Here is an 18,806-nt window from a genome sequence, read left to right on the forward strand (position 1 = left end):
CTCCTTTTAATATCCGATCGTGGTGAAATCTCAATTCTTATATTACTAGACCTTACTTAGCCTTTGACACAATAGATCACACAGTCTTATTCAATAGACTTAAAAAATATATTGGCATCAGTGGTCAGGCGCTAGCCTGGTTTAGATCGTATCTAACCTGGAGCTATCACTTTGTTTATAAAAATGAGGAAATGTCATTTCACTCTTAGGTTAAATAAGGCGTACCGCAGGGATCAGTTCTAGGCCCTCTTCTGTTCTGATTATATATGTTAGCTTTAGGAGACATTATCAGAAAACATAACAAGTTTTCACTGCTATGCAGATGATATCCAGCTTTGCATCTCCTCACATCCTAACGAAACCCACCAGTTTTCTAAGCTAACAGACTGTATTAGCAATATCAGTGACTGGATGCCAAATAACTAATGCTAAAGTAAGTTTGCCAGAAACTAAAATAAAAGCCTCATGCAAAACATTCTGGGAATCATAAGTCCTCGTCGTCAACCTTTTTCTGTTTATTCCTTCAGATTTTGGTTCCCAATATGCTTTGCATGAGGCAAAGTTTTATTCTGTAAAGACAAACACTTGTTAATGGTTAATGTTTATTTAACTTTGAACAAACTGTTTTTACAGTGTTGGTTTAATTTCAAAACTTTCCAGAACAACACTTGTTTATTTTATTATTTACTTTAGACTTAGTCAATAATCTAATTCATTTATTGGTATGTCTGTCAACCTATCAACCTATCTGTGTATGCAAATCAAAAATTTGGCTTTGAGTTTGGCCTTGGCCAGGATCACTTTCTCTTGCCTTTTTCTGTGACGTTCTTTTGTATATCCATAATAAACATGTTCCCGAAATCTATTTTCTACATGTTGCTTTGTATGCATGAGAAATTTTTATACAATTAAAATCTCCTACTTTCTTTGTGCGTGTTTGTGTGTGAGTGCTATAAATACTCCCAACCGGTGAGTCATCGACCGCTGCACCAAACAGTCTTTTCAACCGTGTCCATTCTGGCATTATCATGCTCGCACACACATCTCAGTGATTTAAATTTAGCCTAAAACAGAATTTAAATTTGGCACGCACATTTAGACAGAGAACGCCTTCAGCTGAAACCAAACTGTGAATTAATGAGACAAGATGTTAGTTGAGGTCGGATAAAGTTAGAAACCCCTGAATTCTGTTCTCCACCCCTCATGTCACCAACAGATCCATCAGACTTTCCCCAAATCAGACCTGTGATGGTAAAGCTCAACATGAAGCAGTGATTCACTGGAGAGATGAAAGCGAAGCCAAATCATCATCTTCTCCTCAAGATGAAAGATTTTACATCAGATCTACACAAAGTTGAAAGCAAGATGAAAGATTCCTCAGCATATGCATCCTCACCTCAACAAGCATCTTTCATTAGATTTACTCGTAAAGTAAAAAGGTGTCGCTTGTTATTGGGATTTACACATGCACACACACATATAGATCTATCTAACACAAAAACAAATGTTCAGGCTTAGTCACCTTTTAATCGTGATCATTAAATGAACATTATGCTTTGCCAAATGACTCTCATGTGTTTACAGATCCATGTTTTCCCGCAGCTGCGTCTCTGCACGTATCCATGCAACAATCTGAAGGTAATGAAACAGCTGGTGGTCCTCTGAAATCATGAAGCTTATCTTGTTGGTAAGGCAAACATTACTGGATAACTTTTCCCCATATGTCCCGTTAGTCATGACAAATCACAAGTATTAAACTTCCTGTTTCATTCATCTCCAGTGGCCTTTATTCTGTGGACTTGAATGAATATAACTTAGTTTGTGGTTGTTTGCGTGCAAAGGTGTACTGCTTAAAAAGTTGATATGACATTATAAAATCTTCGGATCAGTCTATTAGCTGTGTTATTTGAACTTGAACATTGATTCAACCCCTCAACACTCACCTAAAGACCCCTAGCTTGCACGGCTGTCCATTCAGTATCCGGATATGTGACCGGCACATGTAAATTAAGTATTCCTTATGGTACCTGTTGCCATAGAAACTCTCATTAAGTCCTGTAATACATGATGTGTGTGTGTGTGTGTGTTGTGTGTAGAGTCCTTTGAGGATGGTTTGGGTCAATGTGCATCTTATCAATATGTTTAATATCGTTGGTGCTCCTGGCCTTTTCTTGAGATTACATCACTTCAATTAAATCCGACTAATTTGGTTTTTCCATCGTGCCGTCTCATGTTGTTTGCTTAACATTTAGATTCGAAAAAGCATTCGTGATGTATTTTTTCCTCTTAGTGGCAAGTCAAAAAGGTCGGTGAGTGAAACATGTAAAAATAACATGTTTTTATGTCAGGCATTTACAATTTAAAGGTTAAACTCTCAAGGGAAATGTTACACAATAAAAGTGCGAACATGAGAAAGAGAGACGATTCTTTAAGACGGCCTTAAACATATTCTTTCAGAAAGAGAGAGAGAGAGAGAAAGAGAGAGAGAGCATCTGAAAAACACTTTATTATACCTCAAAGCAACCGCATTGCAATATATAATCAGTACATATACTGTCTATATATGTATATATGTTAAAGAAAAAAAAGAAAAAATAAAGAAAAAATCTTAAATAGTCTTTTATAACCCCTTACAACGGACGGACAGACAGACAGACAGACAGGTCTATCTATATCAACTTCATAGATATGGAGCAACTCCATAGCAACCATCTACATCACCCTAGCATCATGATGAGGTCAACCAAGCCTCAACTTTTTTTAAGAAAAAATCAAATTTGGTTTGTCATCGAGCACCTTTTGCTTTTCCACGCTTATTATCCTTTTATTCATTTTCCAATCTTTGAAACTAATTTAGATTCAGCTACACACTCGCACACACACAGAGAGAGAGAGAGAGAGAGAGAGAGAGAGAGAGAGAGAGAGAGAGAGAGAGAAAGAAAGAGAGGCAGAGAGAGAAAGAGAGAGGGAGGGAGAGAGAGAGAGAGAGAGAGAGAGAGAGAGAGAGAGAGGGGTGTGTATGTGAATTTCATTTTGGCACAGGAAAAATGAGTCACGCTAATCTCTCCCTGTCACAGTCTTAGTTAACTTATTTAATCAAAAATAAATGTTATATCTGGGAGCATAAAGCTTCCTTGTAAACAGAGACAGATTGTTGTGACTTGGTGATCTTTATATTTAGTTTGTTTTTATGGATTTAAATGTCTCATTTTCACAACATTGTTTAAAATTCATGAACTCTGATTGTAGGTCATAAAATTATTCAGTAGATTTTTCAAGCTATGTTTTTGTTAAAGGGGACATATCATATAAATCAGACTTTTTCCATGTTTAAGTGCTATAATTAGGTACCTGTGCTTCTGTCAACCTAGAAAATGTAAAAAAGATCAACCCAGTAACTTCGTTTTGGTAAACCATTCCCTGCAAGCATGTGAAAAAATAGCTCATTGAAATTTGACTCCCTTGTGATGTCAGAAGGGGAGTCGAGTTCAATTTAAATTTTAGTTTCAATTTTAACACTCTTAAAAATATTGGGTTGTTTTTAACACAGGGCATGGGTAACTATTGGACAGAACACATTTCTGGGTTAAAATGACCCAAATAATGGGTTGTTTTTACCCAGCGGTTGGGTTAAACTACACATTATTTGGGTCATTTTAACCCAGAAATGTGTTCTGTCCAATAGTTACCCAGCCCTGGGTTAAAAACAACCCAATGTTTTTTTTATAGTGAAACCACCATTATGGTGATCAGTGTTTGCATTTCATCAGCTCATTTGCATTTTTAAGGACACACCCAAAAACGTCATATTTTTGCTCAGGCCTGCACAGTGGCAATTTTAACATGTTATATTACTGATTCTTGAAACTTTGGCAAAAACATGTCCCACTAAGAAAAGTGCTAAGTCTGTTGGAAAATAATAACATTTTCATGAAGAAAAGGAATCAATGTTATAATCAGGGGGTCCTTTGCACATATATAAGGTTCTTTTATAGGTTTATTTTTATTTTTTTATTAATTTAATGATTATATGCTGGCCCATTGCCTACAAAATCAGCTGTCCTCGGTTAAGAGATAATCATTTCAACTTGATTAAAAAAGCTAAAAGTAATAATTGAATTGAATAATATATTTACCACATGAAAGGGTATATTGTAATATGTATTAAAAACTACAAACAGTGAGTTTTGAACAATATTTTCTATTATTTTGTGATTGCTCAAAATGTGTCCCACATATTCGTCACCACGGTCAGATATTTATAAAAAGCAATAAAATCAGACCACTACAGGGTCAACTGCGTTCCTGAGGACCCCATTTTCAAACCTTCAGCTCTACTGCATGCTTCAAGATCACTCAAGCTCCTGTATGTTTTCTATTTTCTCTTAAACTTGTTTATATATTTGGACACTGCTACTGTGACAACCATAACACCGTCATCTTTGTATAAAAAATATTAGATAAGATTATGAAATAAATGTATAATTTTTAAGAAGAGGTCTGAAGTAGCTTGCAACAGAGGGGAAACAAGATGGCTAATGTGAACAACTCATCTATATTTTTTTTAATCTATATGAGGTTTTTGTCACCACCGTCAGGTTTTCTGTCTTTTCTGTCAGGTTTTATGTAATTTTATGATTTGATATTTGTTCATCACAGTGCTCAGAATTGTTATTTTTTGGACCAAATATTTACATAAAGTTTAAGCAAGAAGCCATTGACTTGAGTGGTATACATTTTGGCATTTTATGTTGTAATGAGGGCACTGTCACCACCGTCAGATTAGTGTCACCACCGTCAGACGGAGTTTTATTTGTTTTAAAGGAAAATGCTTACAATATGTTTCTTCAGTGCTGTTGAGTTATTAAATTAATTATTAATACAATTAATGTCTCTCTTAATACAAAAATATGTTTATTAAATAAAAAAAAAATCATTACATTTTCTATTTAGGCTTAAGGTAAACGTTGTATGAGTAATAACTGGAAAAACGCCTATTTTATGAAAAAAATACAAACAGGGGAAGTTGCACCTGTAAATTGCTGAACAACCAAGACCTTGGTCTATAATGATATACCTTCAGATTTTGTAATTTAACTAACTTTTTTTTTTATTTAAACCTGTTTTATCCAAATTCCCAAGGATCACTGATTAAATTATCTACATGGTATTTTTAGCCAAAACTTCAAATACATCAAATACACTCAAAAAAAGATTTATTTTACATCTTAAAAAAGTCTTGTGAAATGTCCCTTTAAAGCTGCGATCGGCAAGATATTTTTGATAATATTCACTGAAAGCGACACTATCCTCTGATAGAAAAACATAAATTAGACTGTTTAAGAAAAAATCGCGCTTCTAGCTCCACCTAGAGCCTGTTATTTGGTTTCCAAAAATCCACCGCTCCCGGTTCATCTGGTCCAATCAGCGCAGGCCGGTTCATCTGGTCAAATTAACGCTGTGTAAAATCTGCCTTTCAATCACAGTTCCGCTGCAGGCGCCACAGATCTCCCCTCCCCCCTCGTGCGCGTTCTTACATGCATCCGCCTGAAGTTCACAAGTGCGAGCAAATAGATGGAAATGTTAAAAATATTTTATATTTAGCAGAAAAGGGACAAGGCGCAAGGTATTTATTTGATTAGAGAATTTAAGAGGAGACAAATATGAACAGAAGATGGCAGTAGTGTAACAAACTGAATGCGAGCTGCCGTAAAACACCAAAGAAGAAGAAGTTCACAGGTGTGTTTGATTGAACGCAGCGTGATGGAGAAAACATTCGCTATCAAACTTTCGATTCCTTGGTTAACAACCAGAGCTAGGAAAACAACCAATGAAGGAAACAAAGATAGAAAGCAAGCGTGCCCCTAATAAAACTAGGATCAATATCGGACCGGCATTTGAAAGGTGGAGGAATCTATTACGAGATTTTAAAGGGTTCAAGCTGGATGCAGAGCTTGCCACATTTCTTCTCGACAGGTAAGTGTGCTTTATTAACCATTGATTGTATTTCTGAGTGTTATGTAGCCTTAGTAATCTAAGTATGCTTGCGTATGCGTTCACAAAAATACTTCTGCACATGCACTGACAAGGACGGACTCGAAGTGAGGTTACTGGGAGGGGCATGAAAATTATAAACATTGGAAATCATCTCAGAGTTGCCGACCGATTTTTTTTGTTATTATTTGCGTATTGGCTAGCTCCACAGTTAGTTTAAGCATTTTTTTTATTTCTAGTAATAACTTTTTCAACGAACACCAAGAACTGCAAGTTTATATTGGAGGAAATCCATTCAGACAGAACATGCGATAACTTTCCACTGCAATCCCTCGAGAGGAAGATGGGTCACTGACTGATGTCATTTCATTAGACAACAAAGACTGCAAAGATAAAGAGTCTGTGTATAATTGTGTATATCTGTAAAAGCAAAAAATATGATAATACCAAACCCCTCATTGTCTTTAAACAGAGAAAGAAAAATGTTTGGGTGGGGGGTAAAGAGGAGGCCGATTTTATCTCTACAATGACGCAAGTGGGATTGAATCTTTTCCCATCTGCAAGAGAACATCTTATAACATCTAATAGGAGTCTCTTGAGAGGCTGCTGTGGTCTCTCACTCCCCCGTGTGGCAGTGATCTGTTAGTGCAAATAAAGACACGAAACTTCATTTACAGAAACATTTTAATAACGTGACGCACAAGACAAGAAAACTTAAATAAACGAATCCATACATGTAGTACAATATATACAGATCATTTTAGGTAAAATGCAAACATTTTACATGTACATGATATATAAGGAAAAAGCTTTTTCAAGTGATTCCAGGTTTATGGCGATGCGTTCCCATCGCGTTGAACAGTTTATATTTTCCACTACATTTAACGCTACAGTTATTGCATTTAATAATGCTGCAAATACACGAAATTCGATCTCCTTTAAACAGAGAAATGAACTTTCTAGCTGTCAAATTGTTGACAGAGATGACCAATACAAAATTACACTTTAAAAAATACTGTTCTTCAAAGGTTCTTCACAGTAATGCCATAGAAGAAACAATTTTTGGTTCCCTAAATGACCTTTCAGTCAGTTGCTCTTAAAAGAACCATTTGTTTTTGAAGAATAAGAAAAAGTCATTCAGCCCCGTGACGGAACCTAGTCAGGAAGTTTCGTTCACGTTTTCCACTTCGCAGTTCTGATCAGAACCCAAACCAGTCTTTACCGGTTCCTCAGACCCGGGTTCCTCCTCCTCTATAGTGAATCGCACATCGGCAGTGGAACTGAGAGAACTCACGCTGCTTTGCTCCACCGAGCAGAGCACGCAGGCCAGTGGTGCCAACACGCGCCCGCCCTCGAGCGCGAATCCTGCATGTCTGCCGGTGTTCAGCGTGAACGGGACGGGCGTGGAGCACAGCGCGGGAAACGAAGAGAGGCTGAAACTGTGCTTTTTTTGGTTCGCGCCCCACTCGCGTTGCTCCACTTCGTGCAGCAGGCGCGTGAACGCATTTGAGCGTCTCTTCTCGCGCTGTTTGGTGCGCAGGTAGCCGAGCATGACCCCGATGAGGAAGAATCCGTAGAAGGACACGACGATGACGATGTACAAATACGCGTTGCCGTCTCTGCCGCCGAGCGTGGAAAGTCTCGTGGTCTGCTGCTGCGATGAGAGCGCGTGCGGCGCGGTGGCGTTGCGCGCCAACTCCATTGATTGCGACAGTAACGGAGTTACCTGTAAATATAAGTTAAATCTGATAAATACAACATATTTTAAAGTTACGTTTTTAAATATGCAATACGATTCGACATACTTACTTTAATGGTTATATAGCCTACTGAATTTCATTTATTGTATATTTATTTTGTTCCCTTTACGCACTTGGTAAAGTTTTGCGTCAGCAACACAAAGGCTAGTTGTGTTTAGTTGCCCAATGCACAAATGTAAATTTTAAGAAACCCAAAAATATTGTTTAAACTTTTAAAGTTCATGTAAATGCAAACAAAATTGTTAAACATTTTGGACATTTATGGTGACTTTAAATGTAACCTATCAAAACCTTAGTCTTTCCAAATAACATCATTCATATGAAATATGTTCAAATCCACGTGTACTCACTCACCAGAAGCTTTAATCCTGGAGCGCGCTGGCCACTTTCCTTCGTATCTCTCTGGATTATAACGGGAAAGTCAGCTGTGTGTCGTTTAAATAACGCGTCCCATGAGAGGAGCTGTGCGTGGACACGCGCCAGGAGAATCTGTGACAGAGGTCGAGGGAGTCGACATCCTCACGTCCTTCCCTCAGAGGAGTCCGAAATCTTCACAGCCCCGTTTTTATGACGTTTAATGGAGATCATAGTCTGCCAAATGCGCTCATCTGTCCTAACATATCAAGACAGTTGTGTTATTCTGCACGCATGCGTTTGGAGAGCCTTGATCTTTTCCAGCAGACTTAGAAAGTTAAGGGTGTGCATAAAATGTTTCTACATAAAATAGGGTCTTTATTTATTGCAGAAGAAAGGAGAATAAGTTGCATGGTAACTAGGAGTTTTATTTATCATGATACGATGTAGTGTAAATAAGTTTCCACAATAATTTACAGTTTAATTTCTTTTTGGTGTAAAAACAGATATGATGACACAAGATTGTAAAATAATCGTAAAGCCATGTCATGCATTTTAATGTTTAATAGGGTTTTTTTTGTCTGAGAATGGTGCATTATGGGTAGGTGTGGGATTGTTACAGAAAAACTGGAGCCAGAAAGTGTAAGGCCGTGCTTAACCACGCCTGTGAATTACTGTAAAGTCAAACAGACAACTGACGCAAAGCTTGTTTAAAATTTGATCAAATCCAGACCTCTGGGAAAGATTCCTAACTGAGACCACATCACGGACAAAACAGAATTACAAACTGAAGCACACTCATTTACTTGAGCATTAGTCTGTGCATATGGATAAACACACAGTAGTTTAAGAAAGTTTAAGCTCTGTGAAAGTCTACAGTATGCATATCATGCTTGCCAAATATTTTGTGTTCTTAAGGTGCTTTAAAGAACCATATTTGGTTCTTTAAAGAATTCAAAGGTTTTTAGGAGAACCATTTCCTTACTCCTTTTTTTTTTAATCTGAAGAACCCATTTTCACAACAAAGAACATTTGTAAAACAGAAAGATGTTTAGTAAGGGGTAATGTATAGGCAGCCGGTTGTTATCGCAGAAATAAGCCTGATAGTGTGATCAGACCTCAACGCCCGCAGCATTGGGTTTTGTATAACACTGAAGGGGCTTTTTCTAACGATAACCACCGGCTGCCTGTATATTATCCCTATTATTATACGTCCGGTATAAGTACGGTAATGAACATTTAATATTAATTTGAAATATTTAATTAGCACATTTTTATAGAAAGCCTTTCTAGTTTTAAGATAAGACGATCAAATGTCACGAACACGATTGGTAAATATTTGTAAATAAATATTTGTTATTTGTAAATATTATTTCATACGTTATTAAAAGACTGGTCAATCAGAATCAAGCATTCGAACCAGCTGTGTAAAAAAGTTTTTTTACGGAACCATTTAGACAAAAATGTTTCTTCTTCAGGATTGTGAAGCACCTCTATTTTTAAGAATGAATGGCTAGAAAGTTAACAGGATGGAAATAAAGAGCTGATGTTGACTATCTAACATGAAGATGTCAAGCTGTAACATTTGAACAATTTTTTATTGTGGCAATATACTTATGCCGCAATAGTTAGCTTGTTCGGAACAGAGCAGATATTCAACATGCGAACCTCCCCTACGCTTATAGTATTTTGTTTCTCTTTCCCTGTTTCTAACTCGAACCCGTTTAAACATTTTGACATTTCCTTTGGTGTGTAAGTGTGTATTAGTACGTGTTAACGATATGCAAATAATTTTATCAAACAGAATGTTTCTGAAAACAAAAGGTACAAACCCCAAAGTAAACGATGACGTGAGTTTATCATTTCCAACGTAAATCTCTTTTCTTGGACTACAACAAACACATGGATTGTAGGCAACAGTTTACTTCCTGGGATTGGTGATGTAGACAAGGCTGACATAATCGTAATTCCTCCCGCTTGGACTCACAGCTTGTAAGTTAACTCCTGTTATCATTGCATTGTGAGCGAATCTTTCAAACATGGGGAAGAGCGTCACATTTCCGGCTGATGTCAGAGGTATTCAGGCCAATCACAAGTTACAGATTAGCTGGCCAATTAGGGACACAGAGCTTTTCCAATCCATGCGTTTCAGGAAGATAGTGAAATCTGAGGCCTCATTTATAAAATGCTGCGTAAAAACCATCCTACATTTGATCTTACGATCATTTAACAAAAATGCATACGTGTGTTCATAAACCGAACGTACGCGCAGAAAACGCGCGTACCTCTTTCAAATCCATAAATCGCAAATGAACTTGAACTTGTGCATGCAGCCGAGCAATTTCAGATCTCTGTCTTTTAACGATGCGTAATTAATGTCAGACATATAAAAGAGCGCTTGTCAATGTTTAAACTAGGACCGGGACTCGATTAAAAAAATTAATCTAATTAATTAGAGGCTTTGTAATTAATTAATCGAAATTAATCGCATATAAATATTTGACCTGAGAACATTGAGAAGTTATTTTTTCACATGGATTTTTAGTATACCATGAATAATGACTGAATACATAAGCTTAAGCAACAAAATATTGTTTATTTTTCTTCAACCAAGTCGTTTTACTCGGAGTCGGGCTAACGTCCACGCTAGCTGCTATATGTTTTGCATTGAGATGATACTTGAGGCTCGATGTGCTGCGGTGAGATGTGAATTCCTTGTTGCATAGCTTACACACAACCATGCTCTTATCGACGCTTCCATCCGTTCATTTTTTATAAAAAAAATTCCCATCCACGGGGCCAACCAAAGCGATCTCATCAACTTCTTCGTTCATGTTCACTGTGGTTTGTTGTTGTCTGAAGTCATGAACGCTAGTTGGTGCTCCAGTATAATCGGTCCGCCGAAACTCATCCAATGAGAAATATTCCGCGGTGCAAAAATAAGTGCGATTAAAATGCGTTAAAATGTTTAACGCGTTATTTTGTGTAATTAATTAATCTTAATTAACGCGTTAAAGTCCCGGCCCTAGTTTAAACCCAATTTCAAACAGCAAGAATGGCTTATATTTCCATAAACCTGCAGCAATCAGACAAGCAAAAGAGCGTACGTCTGCTCAGACCCTGACGTGGCGCTAAGCACTTTTCCACGTCAAAGACAGTTTTTATAAATATGGACTTTGCCTACGCACACTTTACGATCAAATCTGTGCGTACGCACGCTTTATAAATGAGGCCCCTGGAGCTAGAAAAAGGAAGGGTATGTGGAAAATGTTTTTTTAACCATAAACCACGCATACACATTTTGGTTGCAATTTCATTCCCATAAAATGTTATAGTCTTATATACAGTATATTCTTTGTCTGGCTCTCTCTCAAGCATTTTATTTCTTCATAGGACTTTTTTCCCTCCTATTAAATTAGTTTTTTTTCAACCCATAGGGAGTCAGCTGATATTGGCTTAACTTAGAACTCTCTTCTATGCGTTACATTATAACTACTTTCGCTAGTAAGGTTAAACCTTAGCCACTGTACTTGGCTAATTTTCTCCTGCATGTAAAGCTGCTTTGAAACAATTGTGCAAAGCACTATATAAATAAAATAAAATTGAATAATTTTACCAAACAGAATGTTTCTGAAAACAACTTATACAAAACAGCACAAAATTAATTGTCCGTTGCCAATAGTTACAGATGCATTTTGCCCACTAAAACAATGTCACTTCTTAAAGAATAATGGAAATGAAGAAAATTTATTTTTAGATGCGTTATTTGAATTGAAATTCTTCATCAAACCTGATTTGGTGTCCTAGATTTCTTTAAAGTAAAACAAATAGTTAATCTGAAGTTAAATAAGCTTTAGTGCAGGGGTGCCCAACCCTGGTCCTGGAGGGCTACCGTCCTTCAGACTTCAGTTCCAACCCAGCTCCAACACACCTGTCTGTAATTATCAAGCAACCCTGAACACCTTGATTACCTGCTTCAGCTGTGTTTGATTGGGGTTGGAGCTAAAATCTGCAGGATGGTAGCCCTCCAGGAACAGGGTTGGGCACCCCTGCTTTAGTGGCTTGTGGGGAAAAACCTGAAAGATGAGTCCTTTGAATCAAATCAGTTACTGTTATCCTGTCCAGCAGGAAAACCCAGAATCCTTCTAAAAGCAAACAATAAGAGGAGGTTTCACTGACATTACTAGAGTAATAACCGAGGAAGATATAAGTTGGTTCAAGATCACATACTGTGTTTCACAGGTTTGTGTGTACATTATGACTCTAAGATCATTTTAAGAGTCCATATGCAAAAGCCTCTAAGTGTGTGTTTTCATATAAATGAGCATTTTTATCTCATGTTTAGATTCAGTAATTTTATTTTAATGGCAATGAAAAGGTTATTAGCGAGTAATTTCATTGGCATATAACAAATTTGACTTTCACTGCAAAACCCTCAAAGTTCATGGAAGCTTTAGAAAAACCTTTTCTGTCAGGGGTGGGGAACCCTGGTCCTGGAGGGCCACTGTCCTGCAGAGTTTCGTTCCAACCCTAATTAAACACACCTGAAAAATCAAATTAAAGTCTTCAGGATCACTTGGAAATGAAATTCAGATGTGTTTGATTAGGGTTGGAACTAAACTATGCAGGACCGTGACCCTCCAGGACCCAGGGTTCCCCACTCCTGGTCTAAATGGTTCTTTTTCGGTTTCTCAAAAGCTTCTTAAATGTGAAAAGGTTTGCTCAGATTATAAAAATGTATAAAATAAATGGTTCTTTGAGGAACTAAAAAAGATTCTTATGGCATCAGTGTGAAAAACCTTTCAAGCATCTTTATTTTTAAGACCTCCACTTCTTGGACAAGTGCAAAATCACTAAAGATGCAATTAGAAACACTGCAAATAATGAAAGTCAGAATGTAAAAATGAAGAAACTAAATACATTGGGGTCTGCGATTCATTCCACTGCTACATTGGCGTTTTGCATGTCCTTGTTCAATTAATTATTCTTTTGTGCACTTAATAGGACACATGCACAAGTCGATGTGGCATTTAGTGGATGCTGCCAACAAATCGGCATGGCGTTTAGCGATATCTCTGAATGGCTTGAGGCCAGGATTAAGCAGATTTTAAGCAAAGGTATTTAATGAACATTTAATACATGCCGAGAGTATTCACTCAATATCATCATCATCCTATTTTTGACAGTTTGGTGGCTTTTGCATCTGCATCACACGACAATATAAAGAAATAAAAAGATGAACAGAAGAGAGAAAGTTGTCAAAAATCTGACATCACACTCAGTTTAATGTCTTTAAGTTTCCTAATGACAGCACAAACATACAGTATCCCATGATGCACTGCTCATGTATGGGACAGAACAGTTAATTTTGGTCCTTCAATCTGATTGGACACACAGACTTCCATCTAAAGAAACAAAGGTGCTTAAAAGGTTCTTCACAGGGATGCCAAAGAAGAACCATTGTGAAACACAAAGTTTTTTCAGATGTTAAAGGTTCTTTATGGAAAATGGTTCATCTATGGCATCATGAATCACCTCTATTGAATGTGAGAAACTCAAAACATTATTCAAAGTATTTTAAACAATCACAGTTTCATTGGTTGCCCCTTAAATCGTTCCCCTAAAAATATTCCTACTACCTTACAGGTATCAATAAAAATTGGTTTCCTGAGAAATCACACCAGTCTCTGAGACAGGCCTAAACTCTATGGGGTGGTTTCCCAGACAGCGATTAGTTTAAGCCAGGACTAGGCCTTAGTTTAATTAGAAAATATAACTAGTTTTAACAAACATGCCTTACTAAAAACATTACTTGTGTGCATTTTGAGGCAAAACAAAGGGCACTGATGTATTTTAAGATGTCAGTAGTTCTTTTTAGTTTAGACAGTTCTTAATTTATTTTAGTCTAGGACTAGTCTAATCCCTGTCCGAGGAATCGCCCCATTAACAGTGCATCACAACATTTTGACTTCAATTACCCTATTGTCCACACCAACAATATCTGAAGCCCCACCCCACTCGTAATTTCTACCTAATAAAATATAAAATAAAATGTATTTTTTTAAAGTCATATTGAGGTCTCCTGGTTGAGAAACACTGATCTATACACAGCAAAAAAATAATTAGTGGATTAGCTGGTGTTGTATGTGGGTGGGGTTTTAGAGAGGGGTGTGTCTAATTCAGTTGCTAACATCACTTACATATTAATTAGTATCGTCTGTGTGGTGTTGGTGTGAAGCGTCCAACATCAAATATTGTTTTTTGTTCATGTTTATAACGTCCATAAGAATCCTCTGTTCAGACTGTGGGTTGCTAGAATGAAATCTGACTGTTGCTTCAGGTTTCTCCGGTTTTTATTTAGCACCGTACATTTTCTCAATGTCACGCTGGTAATGAGTTTTCAGTTCCTTTCGTTTGAGTTTAAAAGCGTCTGTCACCAGGCCGGTCTCTGGGGTCCAGGGATCCGAGCTCAAGCTGATCTTTCGTGGTATCTCAAACCGTTCAAGCTGGCCTGTTAAAAACACAAGAATAAGAAATACACGATCATCAGACTATAACTAGAGATCGGTCATGGCAAAAACAGGAAGTTTAACATATTTGGAAATTGTGCATGCTATATACTATTTTTTTTGTAAAGGATTGCAAGAAATATTTCATACAGACAAATGATTGAAAACTTGACCAATATGACATGTGTGCCCTTAGGATTTATTCACAATGTCAATGACTTTTTCCATGTAGCCTATATTTATATCAGATGCAAAACATAACTATCATTACTTTAATTATGTGCCCTGATTGCATCATTAGGTACACATCACGGTACAATAATTACATTAACATGCAACTAAATCCATTTGTTATCGGATTAAAAAGCCATCATGTATACTTAATACCTTAATACTAATGTCGATTGGATGCAAATTTCGATCGTATTTAACTCTTTCCCCGCCACTGACAAGTTATCTCGTCAATAAAAAAAAACATTTGCTTTAAAAAACGTGTTCCTGATGAATTTTCATACTAATCTGCAAAACTGTGATTATCCACTAGATGGTGCACTTACACAATTTATGAAAAAACTGAAGCCAAAACATTATTGACTAATTTTAAATTGCGTGTATGTTTTGATAATCATTTTGAATCTAAACTCTAACAAAATTCCTTCACAAAAATGCAATTTTTCAGCTTTTTGCTTTTTTTTTTTAAATATCCATATTTAAGAGTTCATAAACAAAGAAAAAATATAGATAGGATGAAATGTTTTTCCCCTTTTAGTTTGTTTGTTTGTTTGAAAGCAGAGGATCTGTTCTTTCATTTGATATTTGTATGTTTATATATTTTTAGAAGAAAATTTTCCTGGAATGCATTTTGTGAAAATCACAAAAAATGCTGGGGGGCAACTTTAGTTAAAGGGGTGGTGGTGTAGTCCTATCTGTGATCCGATCATCAGGAGAAACGTATGCATGTAAACGCGTAAATCATAGTATTTTCTCAATCAGGTGCAAAACAACTTGTGCACATGAGCAGAAGAATTGCGCTTGGGTTCACAACTTATATATTTAGGTATCGCATGATTCTCTTTACAGAAACATGCAAGAGCAAGGCGATGGCAACACGCATTATTAAAGTAACGGGGTCACATGCTGTACATTCTTGAGGGTTCATGTACTTTTATACAATTACATAGCTATAAAATTGCCTCGTGCCTTACGCCAACTCCACAAGAAAATAGACGACTATAAAAGTTTGGACAACTTTTAAACGGTTTCCGCAAGTTTTTTCTTTGCGCTAAAAATAAAGGGATTTATTTAGTTTATTAGTTATTGGTATTTTGGCTGTGAATAGTTATTGGGGTCTTTTTGGTAGGGATCGACCGATATGAATTTTTCAGTGCCGATACCGATTTTTGTTTCATCAGCCTTAGCCGATGACCGATACAGGCTGCCGATATTTGGAACCGATACTGCTTTTTCTCACTCAATTTACATCACAAAAATGACACAAGATGAGGCCAAATGTTACAAGTCTCAATTTTAAAAAAGTAACATTTATAGAACTTAAAAAAACTATAAAACTATTTAACTATTTAAAACTATTTACTATTTAACAAATAGTAAAAACAGGTGAGGGTGCTATGGAACCATCTTTCGATGTTGTCATGGACAGGTTGGTTGTTCTTAGTCACATGACCTGCAATCGCTTGCGGCTTCCAACACTCTGTCTGTAAATAATGGCGGAAAAAAATTGGCGAACACGGCAGCCACATATCGGCCGATGCTGATATACATAAAACTCACAAATATCGGCCCGATATATCGGTCTATCACAAATTTTTGGGCAAGTTTTGAATGGATTTGATTCACAAATCTGGCAACCCTGGCTGTTCGGTTTGGATTATGTAGAATGTACATGTAAACTAACATTTTTATCACAGATCACAATGTTTAGGGCACATTTAAACTGTATTTTCGTAACCTTCTGTCTGATTAAATTCAGTCAGATTGACTCAATTTTGTGCATGTAAACATAGCTAGTGAGACACACCTATCGCAATTGATTGTTTGTATTCTCTGATTGGCTGTGTTACCTGCCAGTGCCGTATCTGTGATGACTTTAAGCACCTCCTCCTCAATGACAGGGTTGTTGCAAAGATCCTCCCTTGAACCCCTGACACACCTCCCCTCTGCGAGTGCAAGGAGGTGCTTCTCATTCGGTACCACAAACCCAATCACGTACGACTCATCGCTGGAAAACAAAATATTATATCTGGATGTAAATTCAGTGTGGCAAAACTTAAATAGATTTATATGTATGCACTCATATTTAATCTAAAATGCAGTGCTCCCTAGAGTAGTTTTAGTTATGGTATCGGTTACATCGGTTACCGTAGCTCAATTGGTAGAGCACTGAGCAAAGCAAGGTCATGTGTTCAATTCCCAACACATACTGATTAATAATTGATGGCTTGCATGCAATGCAAGTCCCTTTAGATAAAAGCATCTGCCGAATGCCTAAATATAAATATAGGTTGTGTGTTTCACCTGTTGGCATAAGCACAGATGTTGTCGATGAGAGGGCAGTTTTTCAGGACAGCTTCTACCTTTCCCAGAGAAACATATTCTCCAGCCTGTAGCTTCACCAGATCCTTCTTACGGTCTGAAACACACACACACACACACACACATGAATGAATGCACGCATGCCCACGCAAAAAACAACAAACAAACACAATGTAAACATGAGTCCTAGCTGATATAATCTGTTGTGCATGCGAGTTTGTGAAACAGGAAGTTCTCCCATTCCTCCCTGCTGGGGTTTATACTCTTATCTGCTTTCTTCAGGTTCTTATCGTTATGATTTCGGGAATAAATTTACAGTAGATGTGTCATTTACAGGAAATACAGAGCTGTAGAAATAAAGGGAGTTTTACTCTCTCACCAATAATCTTCAAGCATCCGTCTCCGTGGATTTCCCCAATGTCTCCAGTGCAGAACCATCGCTGGCCGTTCTCATCCACAAAGAAATCCTCACCGTTCTTCTCCTTGTTCTTGTAGTAACCCATGGTTACACTGGGTCCACCAATCAGAATCTCTCCTCGTGGACAAGGTTTATCTGTGCTCCGATATCCACCTAGATACAGACGGATAAGTTACGAATGCATTATAAGTTTCCTTTCCTAATCTTATAGCGTCGATCCATTTTAATGCATCCCTCACTATAAGTTTCTTGGCAACAGCCTGCAGTTCGGTTAATGAATAAGAAGAGAGTGTAATTTGTATATTTAATTATTCATTGAACATTTGCATTTCTTACTTGATCGATCAATCACTTGTGGTTTACTGCTTTGGTAATGATGCTGTTATATAACAGTAAATGTGAGCAGTGTTTCTTTTTTCTTGGCTTTTCAAATAAATACATGCAGTTACTTTGTAATGTTTGTAGTCCGGCGCAGTTCTGCACAGTTATGGCGGCTATAAATATTACTCTTTATTTTCTTTCCCCATTCTCTCCCTTAGCTTTGTCTCAACACTCATCTTTTATTAAAGGGGGGTTCAATGGTATTTCATGCATTCTAACTTATTAACACAGTTTAAGAGTTGTTTCCTCATGCTAAACAAATGCAAAGTCTGGAGTATTTCTGTGCCGAATGCACTTCGCCAGGGTTCGTACAAGTTTCTGAAAGTTTCTTTGGAAACGAGTCAAGCTGATGTTTCAGGGGTAAGCTATACGTATCACTTCTTTTTATGGGCACTTCCCCTAATAAAAAAACACACCAATACGTCAATCAGCGGGGAGGACGCTTAGTTACAGGCATCACTTCACGTGACAGCTTTGTTTTATATCAAGACTCCGCAATGGCATGAAAGAAGAAGTGTGTTTTGGATGTAAGCAGCATTATGGAAACAATGGATATAGTTTATCCGGGGTAGCAGCGGTTTGTGTTTGTTTGACGCTGGATTTCATTGAAAAGTCCCAACTGGGTCAAGAGTTGCATGGGGTAAGTAAAACTTCTGTGTTATGTTGGAAATAGGCCCATAAGTGCATATAATATCAGTCCTTCCAGAAAATAGTTTTTTTGTGATTGTTGCAGGCAAAATTCTTTGATCTTGTGGCACGTTTTCTTAAAAAATGTGATGGAATATGCGGGGTATATATGCAATTTTATGCAATGAAATTGCGTGAACTTGCAAAAAC

The 18,806-nt window shown here is 37.2% G+C and overlaps 3 protein-coding genes across 5 annotated transcripts in view; 1 reads left to right on the forward strand and 2 right to left on the reverse strand.

Annotated features, from left to right (window-relative positions):
• Nucleotides 1-18,806, forward strand: part of serpine2 (serpin peptidase inhibitor, clade E (nexin, plasminogen activator inhibitor type 1), member 2) — an 87,486-nt gene that overhangs the window by 64,501 nt on the left and 4,179 nt on the right. The window lies entirely within an intron of this gene.
• Nucleotides 6,668-8,411, reverse strand: kcne4 (potassium voltage-gated channel, Isk-related family, member 4). Of its 2 annotated transcripts, none has more exons than XM_065280012.1 (2): nt 8,105-8,411; nt 6,668-7,720 (listed from the first exon to the last, which is right to left on the reverse strand). In XM_065280012.1, exon 2 carries the CDS (start codon nt 7,694-7,696, stop codon nt 7,154-7,156), a length of 543 nt encoding a protein of 180 aa, XP_065136084.1. In that variant the 5' UTR covers nt 7,697-7,720; nt 8,105-8,411; the 3' UTR covers nt 6,668-7,153. The 2 variants fall into 2 exon arrangements, with proteins under 2 accessions (XP_065136084.1, XP_065136083.1); XM_065280011.2 differs by having other exon boundaries at nt 6,669-7,720; nt 8,109-8,399.
• Nucleotides 13,374-18,806, reverse strand: part of acsl3a (acyl-CoA synthetase long chain family member 3a) — a 32,614-nt gene continuing 27,181 nt past the window's right edge. For both annotated transcript variants that reach the window (XM_065280463.1, XM_065280464.2), the window contains exons 12-15: nt 17,550-17,741; nt 17,153-17,267; nt 16,699-16,856; nt 13,374-14,619 (exon numbers count right to left, since the gene is read on the reverse strand). In XM_065280463.1, coding sequence (XP_065136535.1) covers nt 14,462-14,619; nt 16,699-16,856; nt 17,153-17,267; nt 17,550-17,741 — 623 coding nt within the window. In that variant the 3' untranslated portion in view covers nt 13,374-14,461. The remainder of the gene's footprint in view (nt 14,620-16,698; nt 16,857-17,152; nt 17,268-17,549; nt 17,742-18,806) is intronic.

The sequence above is a fragment of the Paramisgurnus dabryanus genome, chromosome 8, assembly GCF_030506205.2.
Source record: "Paramisgurnus dabryanus chromosome 8, PD_genome_1.1, whole genome shotgun sequence".
Classification (NCBI taxonomy): domain Eukaryota; kingdom Metazoa; phylum Chordata; class Actinopteri; order Cypriniformes; family Cobitidae; genus Paramisgurnus; species Paramisgurnus dabryanus.